A 23818-nucleotide genomic window follows, 5' to 3' on the forward strand; every position below is an offset into this window, starting at 1 on the left:
GTTTAATTTCAAATGTCTGTGTTTGGTCTATTCTAATGTAGCCATCGCCAAAGACTTTATATACAGAATGGGAGAAAGTGCATTGCGAAATATGGTGGAATAACCCTTGCGGGACGAAAATATATTTCCATATATTTATGATCAATATATTAGATATGGTGAAAATATAATGACCAATACATGAAATAATATATTACAATATATTGAATAATGAATTGCCACTTTTCATATTTTGAAAAATATATTTACAATATAGGCCTATTTACACGAAAATGTAGCCTAATTAGTTGAGTTTACTTAGAACAAATGTGGGAAACATTTGACTCTAAGTTGTAAGTTGTTAATACAAAGACAGACACAAAAAATGTCAGGACAGTGATAAACTGCATTTATTTCTCTTTATTAAACTGCAAATACTTTGTGCATGTTGAAAACTTACCTGAAAAAGAATAAATACAGTTATGCCTTATAAATAAAACAAAACGCAACATATTCTCAAAGTTTTTTGATCTTCTTCTGGACTGAAGCACATGCTCTGCTCTTCATCACAATGGTGACCCACAAAACTCAGACAACAGAAACCCTTTAAATCCCAACAACAGAACATTAAACACTAACAAATCTCAGCAGAGGAGGGTTAAACAGCATTACCAGCTTCACTTATTACTAAACAGTTTGACTTTATTTCTGTCAAACATCTACAAAAGTTCTTATTGAGAATCAACAGAGGTTTAGATGTTGATGATTTATTGAAAATAATAAAGTTTGTAGTTTCCATTATGGTGATCGGTGTTTGCTTTAGTTAGGCTCTCGACTCTTCAACATTAGTTGTTGTCAGCCTGTTCGGCTGCTGTGACTGTGTGTTTTTTAAGACAAAATGCCAAGAGAAAGTATGTGTGATTTGTTGGGTGTTTGTTGATGATGTTATAACCATCATAAATCTAAGTCACAGATCTCATCCCAAAGTTTATCACTGATTGAAAGTGTTAGATTATTATAGGAACTATAGGGATTGTTCACCCAAAAATCAAATCACCTCAAGCCATCCTAGGTGTATATGACATTCTTCTTTCAGACGAATACAATCGGAGTTATATTAATAAATGCCCTGGCTGTATAATGGCAGTGAATGTACAAGTCCATCCATGATAAAAGTGCTCCACACGTTTACAGGGGTTAATGAAGGCCTTCTGAAGTGATGCGATGTGTTAATGTAAGAAAAATATCCATATTTAAAACTTTATCAACTAAAATAACAAGCTTCTGACAGACGACCGTACACATCGATTTACGGTGGAAGAGTGACCCTTGACCCGACGCACAACGTAATGACGAACGGATAAAGCAAAACAAAACACCAGTCACGAATTAGAAGATTAAAACGAGAACTTTAAAGAGAGATGTGGGAGGAGCTTGGCTTGTTGCCCAGCCCTGTATACTCCTCGATCCTAAGTCATACAAGCATCACGAGTTACTCTTGCGTAGGCCGTCTGCCGGAAGCTAGTTATTTTAGTCGATAAAGTCTTAAATATGGATATTTTTCTTGAAGCGATGCGCTTCACTTCAGAAGGCCTTTATCTCCGTGTGGAGGACTTTTGTGGATTTATGCATTCACTGCCATTATAAAGCTTGGAAGAGCCCGGGCATATTTTAATATAACGCCGATTGTATTCGTCTGAAAGAAGAATGTCCTACACCAAGGATGAGTTGAGGAGGGTGTGAAAATCACGGGCTAATTTTTGGGTGAATTAACCCATTAAGTGCATTTAAATTATCGAATTACAAACACTGATTCAACACTAGTGTAGTACTTTTTAAAACTGTAACACAGACATCAAGAATCAGCGTATGAATCTCAAAAACGGTGACATGCTTACTGCTGCAATGCATGCTGGGAATATATAATGATGTGATCATTGATGTGAGGTCCAGTTACCAGCGTGACACTAAAACGAGTAGTAATGACTACTTTTTACTTAAGTCAGACTCAGAGCCCATACTTCTTTACATTATAAACTTGAGTCTTTTCAAACATGAGTATCTGTACTTACGTGAGTGAAGGAATAATGTTCTGTGGTCATTTTTTCTTTCTTTTTTTTCTTTTTCTTTAAATGTTTGTATTATAGGCTACACAACAGAAAGAAGGATTAACTTTTACTTTAGTGTATAATAATGAAAGTCAATGTTTTACCCAAAATGGTGGTGCATATCATTCTACTATTAAAGAAAATAAAGGCTAGAAATAAATTCTGATTACGTTAGATGTAGTTCTGCCACATAAGTTTAGGTGCTCTGGTTTTAACCCTAACATAAACTGGAGAAGGTAAATATAGGTGGAATGTTTTTTCTTTTCTTCTTTCAACTCTTTGACTTTAAATAAATCAGATTTTTGTGAATATTTTGAATGAAACATTAAGAGGGGAAATTGATAATAAAAAAAAAGGTTCACAGTCAGGTTTTTTTCATACTTACCAAGGGTGCCAATATGTGTTTTTTTCTTCCTTTCACCGAAACACCAGCTGATTTAAACACACTGAGCAAAAATGATGAACAAAGTGGACATTAGTGAAGATCAAAGGTTCTTCTGTACTTCTGAAAATGTTGTCCCTTTTCCAAACTGAGATGTTTTGGCCCCAAGTCATTGGATTTGTATGATATTTTCCTCGCTGTCCTGGATGAAGAGATGAACTTGAGGTCTGCCACACATAGTTGTTCCTTATAGCTCGCCCAAGCATTGCTGTCCCTGGTGTTAAACTGAGTCAGGAGAATGCCGAGAGCCAGAGAGCCAGAATGATGAGGAGCGAGAGAAGAGCCTCTTCAAATCAATAAACTGTGTTTCCATCAGACTGGCTCCCATCAACCTTCAAAATATGTAGATCATCAGAAGAGTACATCACAGGAACTGAATCATCTTCTGGAAAGACACAAGCGTGCATCTGGCACATTTTAATTTAACAGTCCATATATTTACTGCATGGTTTTCTCCTTCTGAAATATTTATGTTCCATTGATTACCATTTTTTTCTTACAAATTATTCATCTCTAACACATGTTCACGCAACAACGTCTGCTCTTGCATCAACGCAACAAGCATGTGTTGTTCTTACAAAATATTATGTATGTGTTGTGATGCTCTTCCTGTGTTGGAGATTAATATTCTGTAAATAAAATGGTAAATTATGTTTTTTTTTGTGTGCAGGTTAAATCACTGTAGTCACATGGGTTACATTAATGAAGTCTTTAGCTAGGGCCTTGAACATGGTATTCTGTCAATGGAGGGACAAAGCCCTCAGATTTCATTAAACATATCTTTTGTGTTCGTGTTCTGAAGATGAATGAAAGTCGATAGGGCTTGGAACGACAAACATTTGTATTAATTCATCTTGATTCATCTGTCTCTCTTTCTCTGAGTGACATTCCTCTTCAGAAAAGTGATGGCTTTGGAGATTGTACATGAGAATCTGCAAGCCCTGATTCAACCGGTTCTTCAAGCATCATCTTCATGTCATGACTCATGTTCTTTTTGTGTAAATAAAATTGAGTGTGAAATTATGGATAATTGTGAGGGTTTTTTAGAGACGAGCAGTGGAACAAATTCTGAGATGAATAAAAGCGGGTTAAACGGCAGATTTGTCTTGTGTGATAGGACACATGATAGAATTGATGTGTAGACTTTGAGCTGAAGTGAAATGGTCATTCCGTAACTGAATAGTATATTGTGAACAACACTGAACATCTGCGATCACGGACACGTATCTGAAGTTATGACATTTATAACAGTATGAATGTAATCTGACACGAAACCCCTGCGATCAGCACGTGTATCTGAACGTATAACAGTATGAATAACTTTTCCCCACATAAAGTAATCTTGTGGAATAATGCTTATATTACAGGAAAACCGGAAATCTCTTTCCGGTTCTGATAGAATTGATGTGTAGACTTTGAGCTGAAGTGAAATGGTCATTCCGTAACTGAATAGTATATTGTGAACAACACTGAACATCTGCGATCACGGACACGTATCTGAAGTTATGACATTTATAACAGTATGAATGTAATCTGACACGAAACCCCTGCGATCAGCACGTGTATCTGAACGTATAACAGTATGAATAACTTTTCCCCACATAAAGTAATCTTGTGGAATAATGCTTATATTACAGGAAAACCGGAAATCTCTTTATTTACAGAGTTGGATGGATAAAGGAATTTACTTTCGCTCTGACCTTTTAGATCAGTCAGCTCAGTTTCTTTCTTATGGAAATTTGATGAATAAATGGTCATTTCCTATTAGAGAATATTATTCTGTAGTCCTTTTCTTCCCTTATATTGGCATGGAATATCTTAATTTCCGTATTTAAAAATTAAAGTTAAATTTAGTCCAATTTATATAAAAACTGTATTTTACTGTATTCATGGTATTTCACGAAGTTAAATGCACATTATTCATTTATTTGTTTCATACTGTCAATTTTATATTTACCATTTCTAAACTACAGCCAGACAGTAAATGACTCCATACTTTATTATAGGCCTTAGCATTTTCTATAAAGGATGAGCATTGTTTGTGTTTTGTTTTTAAATTATGTTTTTTTATTTTTATTGAAGACATATAAAAACAAACAATACAAATAAAATACATTTCAAATGCTAGGGGAGGTAACAGTATTATAGGAATACTTTAAAAAGTGTTTGTGAAATTCTAATAGCTTATTATTTCTTCAAGGGCAATATTGACTCATTAATGACTCATTAATATAATGCTTCACTTCATTTTTAAATGCAATAAAACATGTCCCCCCCCCCCCCCCCCCCCTGAAAATATACATTTATGAATGTGAAATTTAGCCATAAAAAAATAAGTAAGTGCAGGGTTTTTTATCTTTGGAGTTTACAATAATACCAGTAACATCTTTTCACAGTAATGTAAACATTTCCAACAATGAAATCAAGTAAATTTTGCCAAAATAAACAAACAAACAAACAAACAAACAAATAAATAGATATACAGATAAGGGCAGTGCCAAAATAAATGAAGTATGAGTATTGTTTTATTTTTTATTAATTCAATACCATGAGAACAAGAGGTATTACATATTAACAATATGACATTAACATTAGCTGCCAGGAAATGACATTTTTAACATAAAAATCCAGTGCTTTCAAAGCATCACGTTTTCAACGCTTTTTTTTTTGTTCCAAAAGATTTAACGTTACATATAATTTTAAGTAATTTTTAAAATGTGAAAAATGTGGTTTGCATTGAGCCCACAATTCTTTTTATGTACAGAAGGATGAGCATTGTACAGTTAGCCTAGCTCTAAAAGTCTCAAACGTCAGCGCGATGTGATTAAACATAAGCCCCGCCCCCGGAACACGGTTTATAGATGATCAATATAATAATCAATGACTAGAAGATTCACGAGCTAGCACTTCTCCAGCCCTAAAGATGGCAGTAATGAAGCTCGGGCGTCGTGAGTGAAGATGAAGAAGAGCTGAAGGCGGTACTGATGTTGTGTGAGAGACGCATGGAAAACAGGGGAAAAGAAAGTTGAAGAAGAAGCGTATGTATGATAAATAAAGCACTGTAAGCAGACATATAACAGAGAAGGCTTAGTGCTATTCTACTTGTATTGAATAGATTAAATCTGTGTGCCGGGTTATTAGTGATGTGATGACGCTCTCGTGAGCAGATATCAGCAAGATGTAAAGTTAAATAGACACTTGTCACACTGTACACACTCCAAAACACAACACAACCGATGCCTTTCCTCTGAAACACAATGAGTCTGGCTCTGCACGAGCTGCTGGTGTGCTGTCGAGGACTGGAGAATGAGAAAGCCACAGAGAGGAAGGTGTGTGTGAAACATCTCTTTTCTTATGAATAAGTCAATGACCATGAGGGCTGACATTCACCTCAACTTCAGACATGCCAAATCATTTTTATTTTCAGCCAATAAAACATCAGCGTTAAATTGAGAATGGCTTTTAAATTCAGTTTCTAAATATGAATTGAGGAACGAGATTTAAATTGAGTAATCATTGTAAGATATTAATGAATTACCCGTCCATGTTATAAAAACAACATACGAGGTACTTTCAGAAACCCTGGATGATATGGATTATCAATATTTGACAATGATACCTATATAGAAATTTAGATGTAACTTGGTAATGTTTTCAGTGTATGTTTTTCTATATTTAGTGGACATATCTCCGAATGCTGTAATTTACCCTACATTTTTACGTTGAAAATTATCTATATAGTATTATAGTTATCTGATAGTGTGGTGCTCTATCATATAATAACATTTGATGTCTATTAGAGATCGACTGATATTGACTTTTTTTAATAACCAATACCGATTCTGATTATTTGCATGTTTATATGCCCGATAACTGATTTACAGAACCGATATTATATTTGTTTTGACAGTTATAACAGAACTGAACAAAACTGTTTTAAAACTTCTTTTATATACTGTAAATTCTGTGATGTTCTACCTCTGTACATACATCGCAAAACACATTTCTACATCAAAAAATAAAGAGCACTGTCTGTCACTAAAGAGGCTCTTAATAAAAACTTAATTGGGACAGGATTTGATGGATTACGTGACTCTATTTTTTTTGCACCAAGTTTAAACTGCATAACACTCATGCAACATATCTCATTTGTGCATTAATGGCTTTTAAGTTAAATAAAATGTACTAATTAAGGGTGGCAAGTTATTTTCTCTTTTCTCCGATTATGGAAATATGCTTAAATATCAGGGAAAATATCGGTAACACCGGCTATCGGTCGATCACTAATGTCTTTGGACACATTGCCTGTTTTGGCAATGTAGAACAATGTTTAATCAATTTAAAAATATATCCTGATTTTCAGTGAATAGACATACTGTAAATTAGTCAAGTGGTGTAACCGTCAAGTAAAAAAAAAAAATACAAACAATTTTCTTGAGACTATTTGCATTGCATTGTCATTTTGACTTGAAGCCCGCTCCTGAAACGTCACGTTTATCATACAGGTGTTTTCAAAACAAGGGATAGTTCACCCAAAAATGATTTACTCGCCCTCAAGTTGTTCCAAACCTGTATGAGTTTCTTTCCTCTGCTGAACACAAAATAGGATATTTTGGACCCCATTGACTTCCATAGTATTTTTATTTTCTACTATGAAAGTCAATGGGGACCAGAAACTGTTTAAATCAAGTCATTTAAATATAGACGAATTTTGCAAATTCAGACTGTGAGGTTGCTTTGAAACATTCAGTTATAAATTGATGTATAAATAAAACTTGACTGATTTATTTAATTTTTGTTTCAGAAAGAGGTGGATCGCTTCAGGAGACTCATCCGTTCGCCAGACACAGTGGAGGAACTCGATCGTACGTCGGGATGCAAAGTCTCCAAAGGCTCCAAGCAGCTCACCTGGGATGCTGTTTTCCGGTCTATCTCACTTTTTATTTTTCTGTTATGTGCGTCTAAGGTGTGAGCTGACAGTGCGCTCATAATGGTTTCTCCTTACAGATTTTTACAAAAGTTCCTTCAGAAAGAGACAGAGCTTCTACAGTCAGGAAAAGCCAACGTATCCGCCACCACGCATGCCAACCGGCAGAAGAAGATGCAGGAAATTAGCAGCCTGATGAAGTATTTCATCAGATGCGCCAACCAACGTAATGTCTGAGCTCCTAATATTGCAGTCGCTGTTCATGTCATGACAGCACTAGAGTTTGCTCTGTACCCATTGCAGATTTCACTGTGGTTGTTCATCACTGTACATAAGCGCAATACATCCATTACAGGAAATCCCGCTTCTGTTCTGCAGGTGGTCCGAAGTTAAAGTGTGCCGAGCTGCTGTCCCATGTGGTGGAGGTCCTGCAGAGTCCGTTCAGCTGTGGCGCGTACGGCGAGGACTACAGCAGCATTCTGCTCAAGGACGTCCTGTCGGTGCGCAAATACTGGTGTGAGATGAGCCAGCAGCAGTGGCACAGTGAGTGTACCATCCCCGCTTCTGTGTATTTATCCATTTATTTATTCCCTATTCCCTGAGGTTCTTGTATTGAACTCTGAAACATTAAAGTCCCCCTGTAGTCAATAATTGTATCCTTTAAAACTTATCTTTAATCACCAAAATTACATATTTAAACTTGTTTTACTTGAAAACAATTTCTTCATGCCTTAAAGGATTAGTTCACTTTTAAAAAAACTTTTGCTGATAATTTACTCACCCCCATGTCATCCAAGATGTCCATGTCTTTCTTTCTTCAGTCGAAAAGAAATTACGGTTTTTGATGAAAACATTCCAGGATTTTTCTCCATATAATGGACTTAAATGGGAACCATACGGTCCAAGGTCCAAAATACAGTTAATAACAGTTTCAGATGCAGCTTAAAATGTCTTTAAACGACACCAGACGATGAATAAGGGTCTTATCATGCGAAACGATCGCTCATTTAAAAAAAAAATAACAACGTTTAAGTTTTATAAGCTCACATGCTCGCCTTTCTCTGTTCTGTGTAACTCTCCTGTTCGAACTCGTTCATCAAAATGAACAAATCTTTTTCCGAGTCAATTCGTCCATTTCGGTCGTTAAATGAATCAAATGACGCGAAAAAAGATTTGTTCATTTTGATGAACGAATTCGAACAGGAGAGTCACACAGAACAGAGCAAGGCGGGCATGTGAGCTTATAAAACTTAAACGTTATTTTTTTTTTAAATGAGCGATCGTTTCGCATGATAAGACCCTTATTCATCGTCTGGTGTCGTTTAAAGACATTTTAAGCTGCATCTGAAACTGTTATTAACTGTATTTTGGACCTTGGACCGTATGGTTCCCATTTAAGTCCATTATATGGAGAAAAATCCTGGAATGTTTTCATCAAAAACCGTAATTTCTTTTCGACTGAAGAAAGAAAGACATGGACATCTTGGATGACATGGGGGTGAGTAAATTATCAGCAAAAGTTTTTTCAAAAGTGAACTACTCCTTTAAAATATCTTGAATGTGTCTTGAACGCGGTTCTATGAATATGCAAATGAGCCCCGCCTCCACTCACTCACTCAGCTCAGAGATCCACTGGTTGACGATCACACGTTGATCTGATTGGTTACAAGGTAGTTTGTGACGTCAGAAACACCAGCGATTTCAAACCGTGTTTTTGAGACTGTCTTTGGTTCACTGCAGTTTTAAGCAGAAAATACTCAGCAATGCTGTCGACTTATGAATTTACACATGGCTTGTCTTAAAGCATATTAATAACACCACATAGGCATATAAACAACATTAAAAACTTGATTTTCACCACAGGGGGACTTTAAAATAACCCAGGTCAGTGTTTATTTTGCAATAATGACATGCATTATCCATACTTTTTTGTTTTTTGCTAATAACGTTACATTTTAGTTTTGTTAATAATGTTAATCAGCCTTCCTGTTGTTGTTTTGTTTGTTGTGAAGGTCTGTTGGATCTGTACTGTGGGCTGTTCAATAGGGGATCCAAGTCCATTAACAGAGTCCAAGTGAGTCGCATCCTCTACACGGTTGTCTGGGGGTGTTGTGTCCAAACGGAGGGATTGTCCCACACTCTCTTCAACTTCTTCCTGAAGGCTCTGAGCAACACCAGGTATCGTTTAACGCACGCCAAATATGTTTTTTTTTCTGATAAAATCACATGCTTAACTTGTGTTGGTCTGCTGTTCCTCAGGGCAGAAAGACAGCTGATGGTGCTGGAGAACCTGGTGTCTGCAGTGAACGTGTTCCTGCGCTCGGTGCTCCTGTCCTGCAGGAAGAGGGCGTGTGCCCTGGGCGAGGAGGTCCTGTCCGCTATGCTGTACGTTTACACTCAGATGAGACCCAGCTCCGCGCTGAAAGAGGAGCTCGTGAAGTTCTTCCAGCTGCAGCTTTGTGTTCATCACCCAAAAGGGGCAAAGACTTTAGAGACAGGTGATGATACAACCGTCATTTAAAATGCACTGCTTTTTAGCATTTGTTTAAACAAACACACCATTGTAACTTGCAATTTCTTTAATAGTGTGAAAATTCTATTACATTTACATTTATGCATTTGGCAGACACTTTTATCCAAAGCGACTTACATTGCATTTCAAGGTACACATTTACATTCTTATTAATTCTTGCTTTCCCTGGGAATCGAACCCATGACCTTGGCGTTGCAAACTATTGTTGTTTGAGCTACAGGAAAGGTGTATTAAAGATCTTCTTCGGCGCAATAAAGTTAGCCAGTCACAGCAGCTCATTTCTAAAATTGAGTGTTCCTTGCAGAGGATGGAAAATTATATATACACTCACCGGCCACTTTATTAGGTACCCCATGCTAGTAACGGGTTGGACCCCCTTTTGCCTTCAGAACTGCCTCAATTCTTCGTGGCATAGATTCAACAAGGTGCTGGAAGCATTCCTCAGGGAGTTTGGTCCATATTGACATGATGGCATCACACAGTTACCGCAGATTTGTCGGCTGCACATCCATGATGCGAATCTCCCGTTCCACCACATCCCAAAGATGCTCTATTGGGTTGAGATCTGGTGACTGTGGAGGCCATTTTAGTACAGTGAACTCATTGTCATGTTCAAGAAACCAATTTGAAATGATTAGAGCTTTGTGACATGGTGGAAGTAGCCACCAGAGGATGGGTACATGGTGGCCATAAAGGGATGGACATGGTCAGAAACAATGCTCAGGTAGGCCGTGGCATTTAAACGATGCCCAATTGGCACTAAGGGGCCTAAAGTGTGCCAGGAAAACATCCCCCACACCATTACACCACCACCACCAGCCTGCACAGTGGTAACAAGGCATGATGGTTCCATGTTCTCATTCTGTTTACGCCAAATTCTGACTCTAACATCTGAATGTCTCAACAGAAATCGAGACTCATCAGACCAGGCAACATTTTTCCAGTCTTCAACTGTTCAATTTTTGTGAGCTCTTGCAAATTGTAGCCTCTTTTTCCTATTTGTAGTGGAGATGAGTGGTACCCGGTGGGGTCTTCTGCTGTTGTAGCCCATCCGGCTCAAGGTTGTGCGTGTTGTGGCTTCACAAATGCTTTGCTGCATACCTCGGTTGTAACGAGTGGTTATTTCAGTCACTGTTGCCCTTCTATCAGCTCGAACCAGTCTGGCCATTCTCCTCTGACCTCTGGCATCAACAAGGCATTTCCGCCCACAGAACTGCCGCTCACTGGATGTTTTTTCTTTTTCGGACCATTCTCTGTAAACCCTAGAGATGGTTGTGCGTGAAAATCCCAGTAGATTAGCAGTTTCTGAAATACTCAGACCAGCCCTTCTGGCACCAACAAGCATGCCACGTTCAAAGTCACTCAAATCAACTTTCTTCCCCATACTGATGCTCGGTTTGAACTGCAGGAGATTGTCTTGACCTACATGCCTAAATGCACTGAGTTGCCGCCATGTGATTGGCTGCTTAGAAATTAAGTGTTAACGAGCAGTTGGACAGGTGTACCTAATAAAGTGGCCGGTGAGTGTATATATATATATATATAGAGAGAGAGAGAGAGATTTTTTTTATATATATATATATATATATATAGATTTTTTTTTACATTTTTAACAAATATTGGACCTTTTTGGTGCAAAAAACATTGCAATCTTTATAAATTAAACATGAGAAACATGATATAAAAATCTGAAATTGCATTTCTGGATCCCTTTAATACTTTTATTCAGCATTAAATTGATCTAAAGTTGCAGTACAGACATTTACATTGTTAGATAAATTTCAAATAAATGCTAAATAGATATTCATCCAAAAAAATCCTGACAATTTAATGTAACACGCTTTCCACAAAAAATATTAAGCAGCACAGCTATTTTCAACATTGATAATAATAAAAATATAGTTTCTTGAGCAGCAAATCATCATATTTGAATGATTTCTGAAGGATCATGTGACACTGAAGACTGGATGCTTTGCCATCACAGGAATAAATTACATTATATTAAAATAGAAAACAGTTCTTTAAAGTAATAATATTTCACAATATTACTGATCAATTTTATTTATTTATTATTTTATTTTATATTTTAATTATTTTTTATTAAATACATGTGCTTTGGTGAGCATAATAAACTTTTATTTTAAAAATATGAAAAAAAGAAAAGTTTACACAGCCCAGGTGTACATATTGTACATACTGTACCTGATATGTTTTTTCTTCTATTTGGGCAAAATGGTTTAAACCCCAAATTATATATTTTAAAAGCAATCATCTGTGAATAAAAAAAAGGCTTTATGAAGAAGAAGAAGTTTTATTTATATAGCGCCTTTCCGTAGCTCATGGTCGCTTTACATTGTGAATTACAATACATTTACACACACACACACACACACACACACACACACACACACACACACACACACACACACACACACACACACACACACACACACACATTACATAGGATACATACAGTCACATTAAACGAAATACATGTTAAATAGATATGTTTTTAACTGGGTCTTGAATGTAGCCACAGATGAGATATTTCGAAGTGTAAGGGGTCGTGAATTCAATAATTTTGGAGCATTAACACACTAAATGACCTTCCACCTACTGTAGACAACCTGAAACGAGGCATGGACAGTAAACCAAGTTCAGCTGATCTGAGAGACCATGCAGGGCGGTAGTTGTAAAGTAGATCAGACAGATATGGAGGTGCAAGACCGTTTAATGCCTTAAACGTTAGAAGCAATACCTTAAAGTGGATACGTGATGCCACGGGTAGCCAGTGAAGGTCATGAAGCTTAGGAGAACGCCTGGTTTATGATGCCATCTACTGTTTATTATAGAGGATTGTACTAGACGAGAAGCTCGTTCCAGGGACGGAAAGTCTTGGCCAATCACATGCTCAGGAAAAAGCGGGTTGTGCATATTGAACTCAGGGACAAAAATGATCAATTGAGCGAGTTCATCATGAATCCATTTTCCACACTGTGTTTCTGTCTTATCCTGAGTCACTGCGGTCCACCTATAATAAGTGTTTATATTGGGACTATTTCAGGCTGGTTGGGGTCGTACAGCTGCGGAGTAGCCCAGCGCCCGCGTGACAGAGACATAAACAGAGAGACGCAGCTCTTCCGCAAGACGCGCGCAGTTCTGCTTATTAACCGCTAGAGCGCCAAAAATGCAGCACTGCAGCTTTACCGTGTCTTGACCGTGACTCTTTACTGGCTCAGGTGCGCACGCGGAGGACTGGGTCAGATGGCAGGGTCAGCTCTGCGCCCTCTACGATGCCCTCGTCAGTGAGATCAGTCAGATCGGCAGCAGAGGGAAATATGCCACTGGCTCTCGGCATATTGCTGTGAAAGAAAATCTCATTGAACTGACCGCTGACGTCTGCCACCAGGTGATTCATGCATGTTTTAATGCTGTTGCTGCTCAGTCGTCATTATTCCCCTGGTTTAATATTAATCACGTACCTTGGAGTATTAAATCCCAGTACAGTAAATAAATACCATGGTATATCAATGTATTAGAGGTCCATAGTATTACCATCATCACCATTACTCTTTTTATAATAACAAAGCGTGGTCTTGTGTATCACTTGTTTCCATCAGATTCTGATTTGTTGACTTCTAATGGCTTACAGTGTTCACGAATGTGCCGTGTTTCTGTAGTTGTTCCGTCAAAGCACTCACGTTCAGGAAGTGACATCATCAGTCTGTCGGGATACCCAGCGGGACAGTCCGCAGAGCTGCAAACGCAGGCGAATCGAGCAGCCGCTGACCAATTGGGAGGGGATACGATCCAAACTTCAGCCCCACCACAGCGACTTCGACATTATACCCTGGTACGGTTTTATTTCAGTTTAAAGCACAAATAATCCTTCATTCAAACAATTTGTATTATATCTGTATAAATCTTTCAGCTTTGATTGAAGGGAGGTCATTTTGCCAGTTTTACATTTGTTATTGACCGTATCCAGTTAAAATAATTTAAGAATGTCATAATTTTGACATAAAGTGTTAAATTAATACACCGCTCTACAGTAATTTGACAGTGATTGCAGTACTAGTTTTGGCCACAATCTTACATACAGCTCCTTTAAGCCTTACTCAGATGTCCCGATTTTTAGAGCAAATCACCTTTTGAAAGTAACTTGATGCTTCAAATTACGATTGTATCAATGACATGGTTACACCAGTAGGTGTCCACAGGTGACTGTACATTATTTGTCATTGAATCATTCATTCAATCATTCATCATTCATTAAAAAAAAATGCTGATTCATCCAGTAATGAAACAAGTGGTCTTTATGATTGAGTCATTAAATCATTCATTCAAACTGATTTAAAAACAAACAAATTCAAATGTATTAAATATTCTTTAAATGGACTGTAGCAATTATCCCCTTAATTACATGTTATTTTGTTTAGTTGTCTATTCATAACTGGTGGGAGTATCGTGATCACTATTTTAAACAAAAAAATAATAAATATCTAGAATCATGCAGCTCTAGTCAGTACCTATTTTGGGAGCAAAAACTGTTAAATTACTACTTTAAAGTCCCCCAGTGGTGCAAATCAAGCTTTTAATGTTGTTTATATTAGGGCTGGGCGATATGGAGCAAAAAATATATCTCGATATATTTCGCTATATCTCGATATTCGATATATATCTCGATATCTTTACAGGAAAATGGATGTGAATACAACTCAAAATATAGGCCTACAATCAATAGAAAATTAATTTTCCATAACAGAATGTAACCAAATGAGAAAAATTAAACACAGGGCCTGAATTTCGTCATCATTATTAATCACGTGATTCATATACAGAAACTGAATAAAGTAATCAAATGGAAAATAACACTGAGTAGTATTTTAGTCCTGAATAAATTAAATACATAGGTTATTAATCCTGATTCCTTTAACTTAAAGCTATCTTTTGTTGTATTGACAACAAAATGAATGACACATATGGCTGCCGTCACTTTAAGAGGTAGTGCACGGATCCTGTGTTCATTATACTGGCATGCGTTTTATGCTTATTAAAGACAAAACCGACTATGTTTAGAGTATACTCACGACGACCGAAATTGACAATTTTGCGTGTTAAAGCAATATAATCCGCGAAAAATAACTTTTGTTACTGGCCAGCTGTTCTTAAGGCGGATTTTCTATGAATGTGCGCATAGAAAATAATCTCTCAGAGAGCGCGCGAGCACTGATTAGTTTAAAATCGCTTGAATGTTTAAACTGGTAAGACTTAAAAAGACGTGCAAATGGTAAACTTCAGTCACGATGCACTGCTGGCCCGATTGTGCGAGTGAATATCCATCATGTCCCGACTCCTAAACGCGAGTGTGTTTTATCGCCGCAGCTCTTGATGCTTGCCTTGCACAACACATTATGAGAGACGAGAAAGAAGCGGGCACCGCTGAACACTCACGCTGTTTGTGAAATTGCGTCTGGCAGATAGTTGTTAAAAGAATGATTTGATTTTATAATCTGTGTGGATTACGATTGCGGGAATTTCCCGCATTATAAATGGGAGACCTGCGGGAATGATTAGAATTATGCGCAATACCCGCGCCGAAATTCGAGCCCTGCAATAGTTTAAAACAAGACGTTTGTGGTATTACTGATTACTGGAGTCCATTAATCGAACTTCCATGCCTCTTATTTAGTAATTATATATTGTAGTATGTAGGCTACCAATTTACTAATGCAATTAATGCTCACACTCGGTTTCTCTCGTGCTCTGTCGCTCGCGCGCAGACACACTCGGAGTTCTGTAGCCTCCGGGCTGGTTGCGGATGAGACAATTGTTGAATGAGACAACACGCGAGGTGAGGGGGAACAAAAGCAAGGAGGCGGGGGCGAGCACAGCACAGAGAAGGCAAACAAGCAAAGTGGCGAAATCAGGATTAAATATAAACAATATATCGATATTTACGATATGTCAAAATCCATATCGTGTTTAAAAAATATCTCGATATATTTTAAATATCGAGATATCGCCCACCCCTAGTTTATATGTCTATGTGGTGTTTTTAATGTGCTTTAAGACAAACCATGTGTAAATTCATAAGTCGACAGCATTGCTGAGTATTTTCTGCTTAAAACTGCAGTGAACCAAAGACAGTCTCAAAAACACGGTTTGAAATCGCTGGTGTTTCTGACGTCACAAACTACCTTGTAACCAATCAGATCAACGTGTGATCGTCAACCAGTGGATCTCTGAGCTGAGTGAGTGAGTGGAGGCGGGGCTCATTTAGCATATTCATAGAACCGCGTATACTAAATGAGGCAATGTGTTACATTCAAGATATTTAAGGCATGATTCATTTTTTTTTCAAGGATTTTATTTTAAATATGTCGTTTTGGTCAAAGATTAGTTTTAAGGAATATAATTATTGACCACAGGGGGACTTTAAAAATGGTTTCCACTTTTGTCTCGTCCGTTGGTTATCACTGTCACTTATCGCACTTTCCGATTCAATGACGGATTCTGATTAACTTGCTGACTACCACCTCTGATTGGCCATTGCGTTCACACACTCAACAGATATGATTGCGATTGGTTACAATGCTCAACACTTGTAAAAACACGCTATAAACAGAAACACAAACGAGAGCGTTTGAAAGCAGCGTCTCTCAGCGAGTAACCCGAGTTTACCCGGTACTCGATACTGCAGAAATGCTGGTACTGTCAACAATTTAAATTTTATTATTACCGACTGACTGGTACCGGTAATACCGGTACATTTGACAGCCCTAGGGCCAGATTTACTAACAGTTCATTTTTGCACATCATCAGTAGATCACGCGCAGAACTTCCCATCCGTGCTTTATAAGAGTTGCGCTCTCATGCTAATCTGCCCTGTTTAGTAAATCTGGCCCCTAGTATCTGAATATTGCGTGTTTGCAGTGTAGCATCTCTTCATGTGCGTGGACAGGTTACAGGTGGCAGCCGCTCTGATATCCCGGTACCCCTGGATGCTGCCGGCGGACGAGCTCGTGCCTCTGCTGGGTCTGCTCTGCCAGCTTCAGGGCGAGCAGCAGCGCCGGGGCGAGAGGGGCCCGTACGTCCTGCGCTGCCTGAGGGAGCTCTGCCACGCCACGGCCTCAGCCGACGCCTCGGCTCACACGGCGGAGCTGGCCCGACTGTGGGCCAGGGTTTGGGCTCTGGCTCTGCGCGGAGTCGGCTCGGCCCAGACCGGCACTTTGAGTCTGGAACTGCTGCGCACAATAGTGCAGGAATCCCTGGAGCCCGTCGATCGAGAGTTCTGGAAAGTCTTCGCTGGGGCCGTTTGCAAGCCTTCTCTGTGAGTTTCTTTGCACAGTCTTCAGCATTACAAGCTTAGCTTGAGTGTAACAATATTGGAGTTCCTTATTCAATTAATTTTTAAAGTTAGATGCAACTTAAATCAGTTATGCAGAAAATAATTTGCACTCATCTCTCAGTATATATAAAAAAGAAATAATTTACAGTAATATGCTGAAGGATATATATGATTGGGATTTTTTTTGGTGGTGCGATTTTTATGTTTATAAATATATGCACTTTTACAATGAGTTTATAAAAGAATTCCAGGTTTTTGATTCTAAATTATATTCCATAGGAATAGGTTGATAAATGTATCATTTAACCCATGTTTATTGTTTCCAAAATTATCACAAATCATTTGGTAACACTTTATATGAAGCCCATGCTTTATAAGAACAGTTATAGAGTTACATTCATATTACTTTTATAATTACTTAAATGCTCATGCATTTGCTTTTTCAATGCGCATGCTCATAATCCATCATACTTACACTGACTTATAAACAATCAAATATAAAATAGTTCCAGAGACACTTGTTTGCTGTACCAGTTGGTTATCAATTATGTCTTTAATGGCTACTGTTTGCATTAGAGGTCATGAATGGTAATTATGATTTGTTGAAATCTAAATCTCCTCAGCCATATTATAGCAGTTTGGAATTATACTTTAAAAAATATTGTTGCTAGTATGTTTAAAAATGTAAAAATATATATTTTTTCAACTGTTTGTATTAATGATTTCTGTGTGTTCTTTTTCTCCATTATTTTATTAAAGTAATTATTGTTCTTTATGCAGATTAAAAATCTGTAAATCTTCATGATTTCTTAACCTTTGCTTTAGGAAAACTGCATCCTATATTTCACTTTACTTAAAGCCATCAATGATGCATTTATAGTGAGGTTAGTAACTGTATTATCACTCACAATAAGTATTTATAAGAACACAACATGGCTATTAATAACAATATATTCACTTATTTGACAGAAATAAATCTGAATTACTAAAAAAACGGAACTATTATATAATAAAATTATAGAAATGCTGGTTGAATAAAATACATTCATGGAACAGTACGACTGACTAATTACTACTTATAAATCAGTGTATAATGGATTATGAGCATGCCAATTAAAAAAGCAAATGCTTGACTTATAAGTAATTATAAAAATAATATAAATGTAACTTTAACTGTTCTTATAATGCAGTATACGTCTTAGTGAGTCATTATAAATGTATTTATAAAACAGTAATACTTGTATTCATGCATTATAGGTCTTCATGAAAAGTGTTACCAATCATTTTAACAATTTCGACATTTGGGGAAAGTTTAAATGAGCAGAAATTTTGAAAAATAATTGAATACATCACTACTTTTCAATCTTCTGCTACACTTGCCCCATATACTGGCTATTGTTTTCCAAACTGAAGGATGAGTCAAAATAAGTTTCTCCAGAAGTAACATTCAATGGATGTTTTTGATAAAGCTTAAATTCTATTTCCATTTAACTTGGAATATGTATCTGATGTTTCAAAACTCTCAGTAACGCTCTCTTCTTAATGTTCCTCCTCAGCGTTGGCGCCCTCAGCTTGGCCCAGGCCCTGTTGAAGTGCTCCGTGCCCAAGAGCGTTCACAGTCGTGACGTCATCGGTGGAGTGCTGATGGAGACGGGTGGAGAGCCGCCCACCCTGAGAGACTCCATCATCAGCTGGCTGGTCATGAACGAACACAACGAGGAGACGGAGGAGAACTGCAGACCCCACCTCATCATCACCAGGTCCAGCATATCACCAGTTAGCATAGCGTAGTGGCCAGTTCTGCATGGGAAAGCACCAGTCTGGTTTCCTTCAAAAATGTAGTTTAGTGATTAGTCATTTTATTCAATTTCTCGAATTCTGTTGGGAAGCCACTACATTTCACCTTTGAATTTCAACTGAAGTTGCTACTAATGTACTGTAAATATTGGTAGCCTTCTGAATAATATTTTTTGTCTTTGTAGGGATTTTCCATTGAACCTCATTCCTAGAATTCTAGTGTCGTTGACATTGAAAGACAGCAGGGCAGGACTAACGTTTCTGATGGGCAGCCTGAAGCCGGAGAGGTGAGTGTAACAAAAGTGGCTAACTTACTACTCATACTATTGTTGTAGTATGTCTACTGTGCATAGTATGCAGATTTTATGTAAACATGGAGTACCCAGATCAGCAACTATATTTGCACATTTCTTGTGGGGTATATTTAGGGTTGGGAATCGAAAATCGATTCCAATTCTGGAATCGAATACTTGAGGTCAGGAGTGGAATACTTGAGGTCAGGAATCGAATACTTGAGGTCAGGAGTGGAATACTTGAGGTCAGGAGTGGAATACTTGAGGTCAGGAGTGGAATACTTGAGGGAGTGGAATACTTGAGGTCAGGAGTCGAAAATTTGAGGTCAGGAGTCGAATACTTGAGGTCAGGAGTCAAATACTTGAGGTCAGGAGTGGAATACTTGAGGTCAGGAATCGAATACTTGAGGTCAGGAGTGGAATACTTGAGGTCAGGAGTGGAATACTTGAGGTCAGGAGTGGAATACTTGAGGTCAGGAGTGGAATACTTGAGGTCAGGAGTGGAATACTTGAGGTCAGGAGTCGAATACTTGAGGTCAGGAATACTTGAGGTCAGGAGTGGAATACTTGAGGTCAGGAGTGGAATACTTGAGGTCAGGAGTCAAATACTTGAGGTCAGGAGTGGAATACTTGAGGTCAGGAATCGAATACTTGAGGTCAGGAATACTTGAGGTCAGGAGTGGAATACTTGAGGTCAGGAGTCGAATACTTGAGGTCAGGAATCGAATACTTGAGGTCAGGAGTGGAATACTTGAGGTCAGGAGTGGAATACTTGAGGTCAGGAGTGGAATACTTGAGGTCAGGATTGGAATACTTGAGGTCAGGAATCGAATACTTGAGGTCAGGAATACTTGAGGTCAGGAGTGGAATACTTGAGGTCAGGAGTGGAATACTTGAGGTCAGGAGTCAAATACTTGAGGTCAGGAGTGGAATACTTGAGGTCAGGAATCGAATACTTGAGGTCAGGAATACTTGAGGTCAGGAGTGGAATACTTGAGGTCAGGAGTGGAATACTTGAGGTCAGGAGTGGAATACTTGAGGTCAGGAATCGAATACTTGAGGTCAGGAATACTTGAGGTCAGGAGTGGAATACTTGAGGTCAGGAGTGGAATACTTGAGGTCAGGAGTGGAATACTTGAGGTCAGGAGTGGAATACTTGAGGTCAGGAGTGGAATACTTGAGGTCAGGAATCGAATACTTGAGGTCAGGAATCGAATACTTGAGGTCAGGAGTCGAATACTTGAGGTCAGGAATCGAATACTTGAGGTCAGGAGTGGAATACTTGAGGTCAGGAGTGGAATACTTGAGGTCAGGAATACTTGAGGTCAGGAGTGGAATACTTGAGGTCAGGAGTGGAATACTTGAGGTCAGGAATCGAATACTTGAGGTCAGGAGTGGAATACTTGAGGTCAGAATACTTGAGGTCAGGAGTGGAATACTTGAGGTCAGGAGTGGAATACTTGAGGTCAGGAATCGAATACTTGAGGTCAGGAATCGAATACTTGAGGTCAGGAATCGCCCTTGACTACATGTAAAATGTAAATGGTAAGTCATAAGTCAACGTTTGAACTTCCTACCCGACATACTGTAATTACCACAAGGACGACTAACCGACTGATAAAATCTTGGTCGAGCTTCTTCTCGTCGACTAACGTTTAGGCCATAGTGGTTTGCTATTGGTGGATCTCATGTGAGTGACAGTTTGTCCCGCCCTCGCGCCAAAAAACACATCATTACGGAAAAGAAGAGATGTTCCTGCACAAGGCAGAGGAAGTTTTTTTGATGAAAGATTATGAGGGAACATGAATAAAACAAAATAAATACAAATAATGGCGTGCACAGGTAAATCATTTATAATAAATACTGCAATAGTACATAAAAAAAAAAAGAAAATAATTGTCAATATTGATTTTATGGTGACTTCAAAAGTTGAGAATTGTTACTAATGTCTCTAATAATATTAATGGTTATGCCTGATTTTATGTCTTTGTGTCCGATACAGTTTCTCTCCCCAGAGTTCTTCCCTCACTGAGGCGAAAGACACTTTGGCAGAGGTTGAAAGTCTCTTCCTGCAGTTCAGTTTTGATGACACTCCTCCCAGCACTAAAGTTACAGCTGACAGAGACGGTGTTTACTCAGAGAAACCACAGTTCACTGTTATTCAAGCTCTCAGAAGCAAACTAGAGCTCAGTCTCCTGTCTGTCGCTGAGCAGCTCTTTAACTGCTACTCTCCCGATGTAAGTATAGTAGACTATATTACAGGTGAAACTCCAAAAATTTGAATATCGTGCAAAAGTTCATTTATTTCAGTAATTCAGCTTAAAAGGTGAAGCTAATATATTATATAGACTCATTACATGCAAAGTGAGATATTTCAAGCATTTATTTGTTATAATTTTGATTATTATGGCTTACAGCTTATGAAAACCTTTTCACAATATTCTAATTTTGACTTTGGGTCAAGTCAAATCTGTAAGTCATAATCATCCAAATTATAACAAAAAAAGGCTTGAAATATCTCACTTTGCTTGTAATGAGTCTATATAATATATTAGTTTCACCTTTTAAGTTGAATTACTGAAATAAATTAACTTTTGCACGATATTCTAATTTTTCGAATAGAATATGAATGTCAAAAGCAATGGTAAATTGTTAGCATGTCGATAACAACATTAACATTTTTTTTTTTAAACACCGCTATACTATAATAGACACATTTTGCTTAACAAATGCTAAAACTGAGGGCTGAAACTAACCGATAAACATTTGATTCACACTATGTAAAGAATGAACTCAGTTAGATCTGATCTGTTGTGTCTTCATTTATCTCCCCTCACTCTCTCCACAGAGTTCAAACACTCCTCACGAGTGTGTGCTGCGCTGTGCTTCGCTGCTCACTGGAGTTCTGGCTGCGTACGTGTGTATGGGACTCCTCACCGAAGAAGAGGCCTGTCGCTCGCCCCTCTTCCTAAAAGCCAAGGTGGGGTTTTCCATCCATTTATTTTCATCAATATGGTTTGAAATGCAATGCTGTAGTTCTGATTCCCTTAATGCCCAGTTGTTTGTACAGTAGCTTCATCAGTTTAGCCATAAAAGTTGTTCCATGATCAGTGATAATTTCAGAAGGATAGACTTCTTTGTACCATTAACATTCTGCAAGTTTAAAAAGTCCTCCTCATTGTAAACACAACATTTATTTAATCAAGCTCTGAAAATGGCTCATTTGGATATTGTGGGATCTGTGACGTCACACAATATATTTGCATATGACTGCCTTCAGAGCAAGACATCGACGAATAGTTATACATCATCGCACCATAGGCCTCGCCCACTGGTGCTTAGTCGCTTAACGGCTGACATTTGCTTTCCCTGGATGTGAGCATCACGTCTAAAGCCATTATAATCAGTGATGCTGTCTACACTGGATACAGTTTACAGATGTGTGTTCAGATTCTGATGTATCCACACACTTGAGTCTGTCGACAACAGGACAAATGAGGAGTTAAAAAATGCTTTGAGACGTCCTGTTCAAACAGCTCATTTTATTTGAATGGCTTCCCAGATCGTGTCTGAAGTTTGTTCTGAGCATTTGACTGCAGATTGTTTTATGAATGAGGCACAGTGTAATTGAGAGTTTGCAAATAAATTTGGTAACGCTTCCTTGTACAGTCCTGTTACCCATGTACTTACTATGTACTTATTATAATAATTATAATTACTGGGTAATAACTAGGTACTAACCCTAAACCTACCCCTAAACCTACCCCTAACCCATGTACTTACCTTATATTAGCCAGTACTTTCTAGGTAAGTACACTGTAAGTACACGTAAGTACTGTACTGTAAAAGGAAGCGTTACCAGAAATTTTTAGAGGCTTTCGCAACATAGTTATATGAACTTAGTTTTAGGAGCTAGCCACCAGTGTGTTTCCCTGAGAACTAATGGTTCCTTTAGGAACGTTTCTCTGGTTGCATTCGCACCGCCAGTAGGAGCTCTGAAGTGACGTGAGCTGCGCTTGTTGTGACTTTTATTTTGACGGTGCTGAGAACGCCAGAGCCTGAGCAAACAAACAGCGCTCGCATTCTCCGTGTTCATTAGTTTACAATCTGTCTAACAGTCCTGTCTAATACGTTATTAGCTATAACTGTTATACATATAAAGTAGACAGTAATGAAAAGTTATTAGCGTATGCCGTGTGGTTGATGTCCAGTGTCACGCTGAGCAGAAATACATGATCATGTTTCTCTTGGTCCCCTCAAAGTTGTGCTGGATTTTCTCCTCAGCATAAAGGTTTAAGATGTTCATCTGTTTTCCATGTTCGTAGAGTTAATATAAAGGCTATATATATAATCCGTGTGTGTTTACACAACCTTTTTAAAAATGGCGG

General features: G+C 38.1%; 1 protein-coding gene and 1 long non-coding RNA gene across 4 annotated transcripts in view; one reads left to right on the forward strand and one right to left on the reverse strand.

Annotated features, from left to right (window-relative positions):
* Positions 1–23818, reverse strand: part of LOC130076525 (uncharacterized) — a 130046-nt gene that overhangs the window by 84822 nt on the left and 21406 nt on the right. The gene's annotated exons all lie outside the window — the stretch shown is intronic.
* Positions 5449–23818, forward strand: part of atm (ATM serine/threonine kinase) — an 87508-nt gene continuing 69138 nt past the window's right edge. Inside the window, exons 1-14 of one of the 3 annotated variants that reach the window (XM_056241629.1) lie at positions 5449–5567; positions 5697–5858; positions 7334–7455; positions 7537–7682; positions 7835–7999; positions 9469–9634; positions 9716–9954; positions 13229–13398; positions 13670–13842; positions 16954–17322; positions 18897–19100; positions 19323–19424; positions 21433–21667; positions 22279–22410. In XM_056241629.1, coding sequence (XP_056097604.1) covers positions 5787–5858; positions 7334–7455; positions 7537–7682; positions 7835–7999; positions 9469–9634; positions 9716–9954; positions 13229–13398; positions 13670–13842; positions 16954–17322; positions 18897–19100; positions 19323–19424; positions 21433–21667; positions 22279–22410 — 2295 coding nt within the window. In that variant the 5' untranslated portion in view covers positions 5449–5567; positions 5697–5786. Of the gene's footprint in view, positions 5859–7333; positions 7456–7536; positions 7683–7834; positions 8000–9468; positions 9635–9715; positions 9955–13228; positions 13399–13669; positions 13843–16953; positions 17323–18896; positions 19101–19322; positions 19425–21432; positions 21668–22278; positions 22411–23818 lie in introns of all 3 variants that reach the window. The other 2 variants (XM_056241628.1, XM_056241630.1) reach the window with 2 other exon arrangements.

This window comes from Rhinichthys klamathensis, unplaced genomic scaffold, assembly GCF_029890125.1.
Source record: "Rhinichthys klamathensis goyatoka isolate OS25496 unplaced genomic scaffold, OSU_Roscu_1.1 h1tg000657l_1, whole genome shotgun sequence".
Taxonomy (NCBI): Eukaryota; Metazoa; Chordata; class Actinopteri; order Cypriniformes; family Leuciscidae; genus Rhinichthys; species Rhinichthys klamathensis.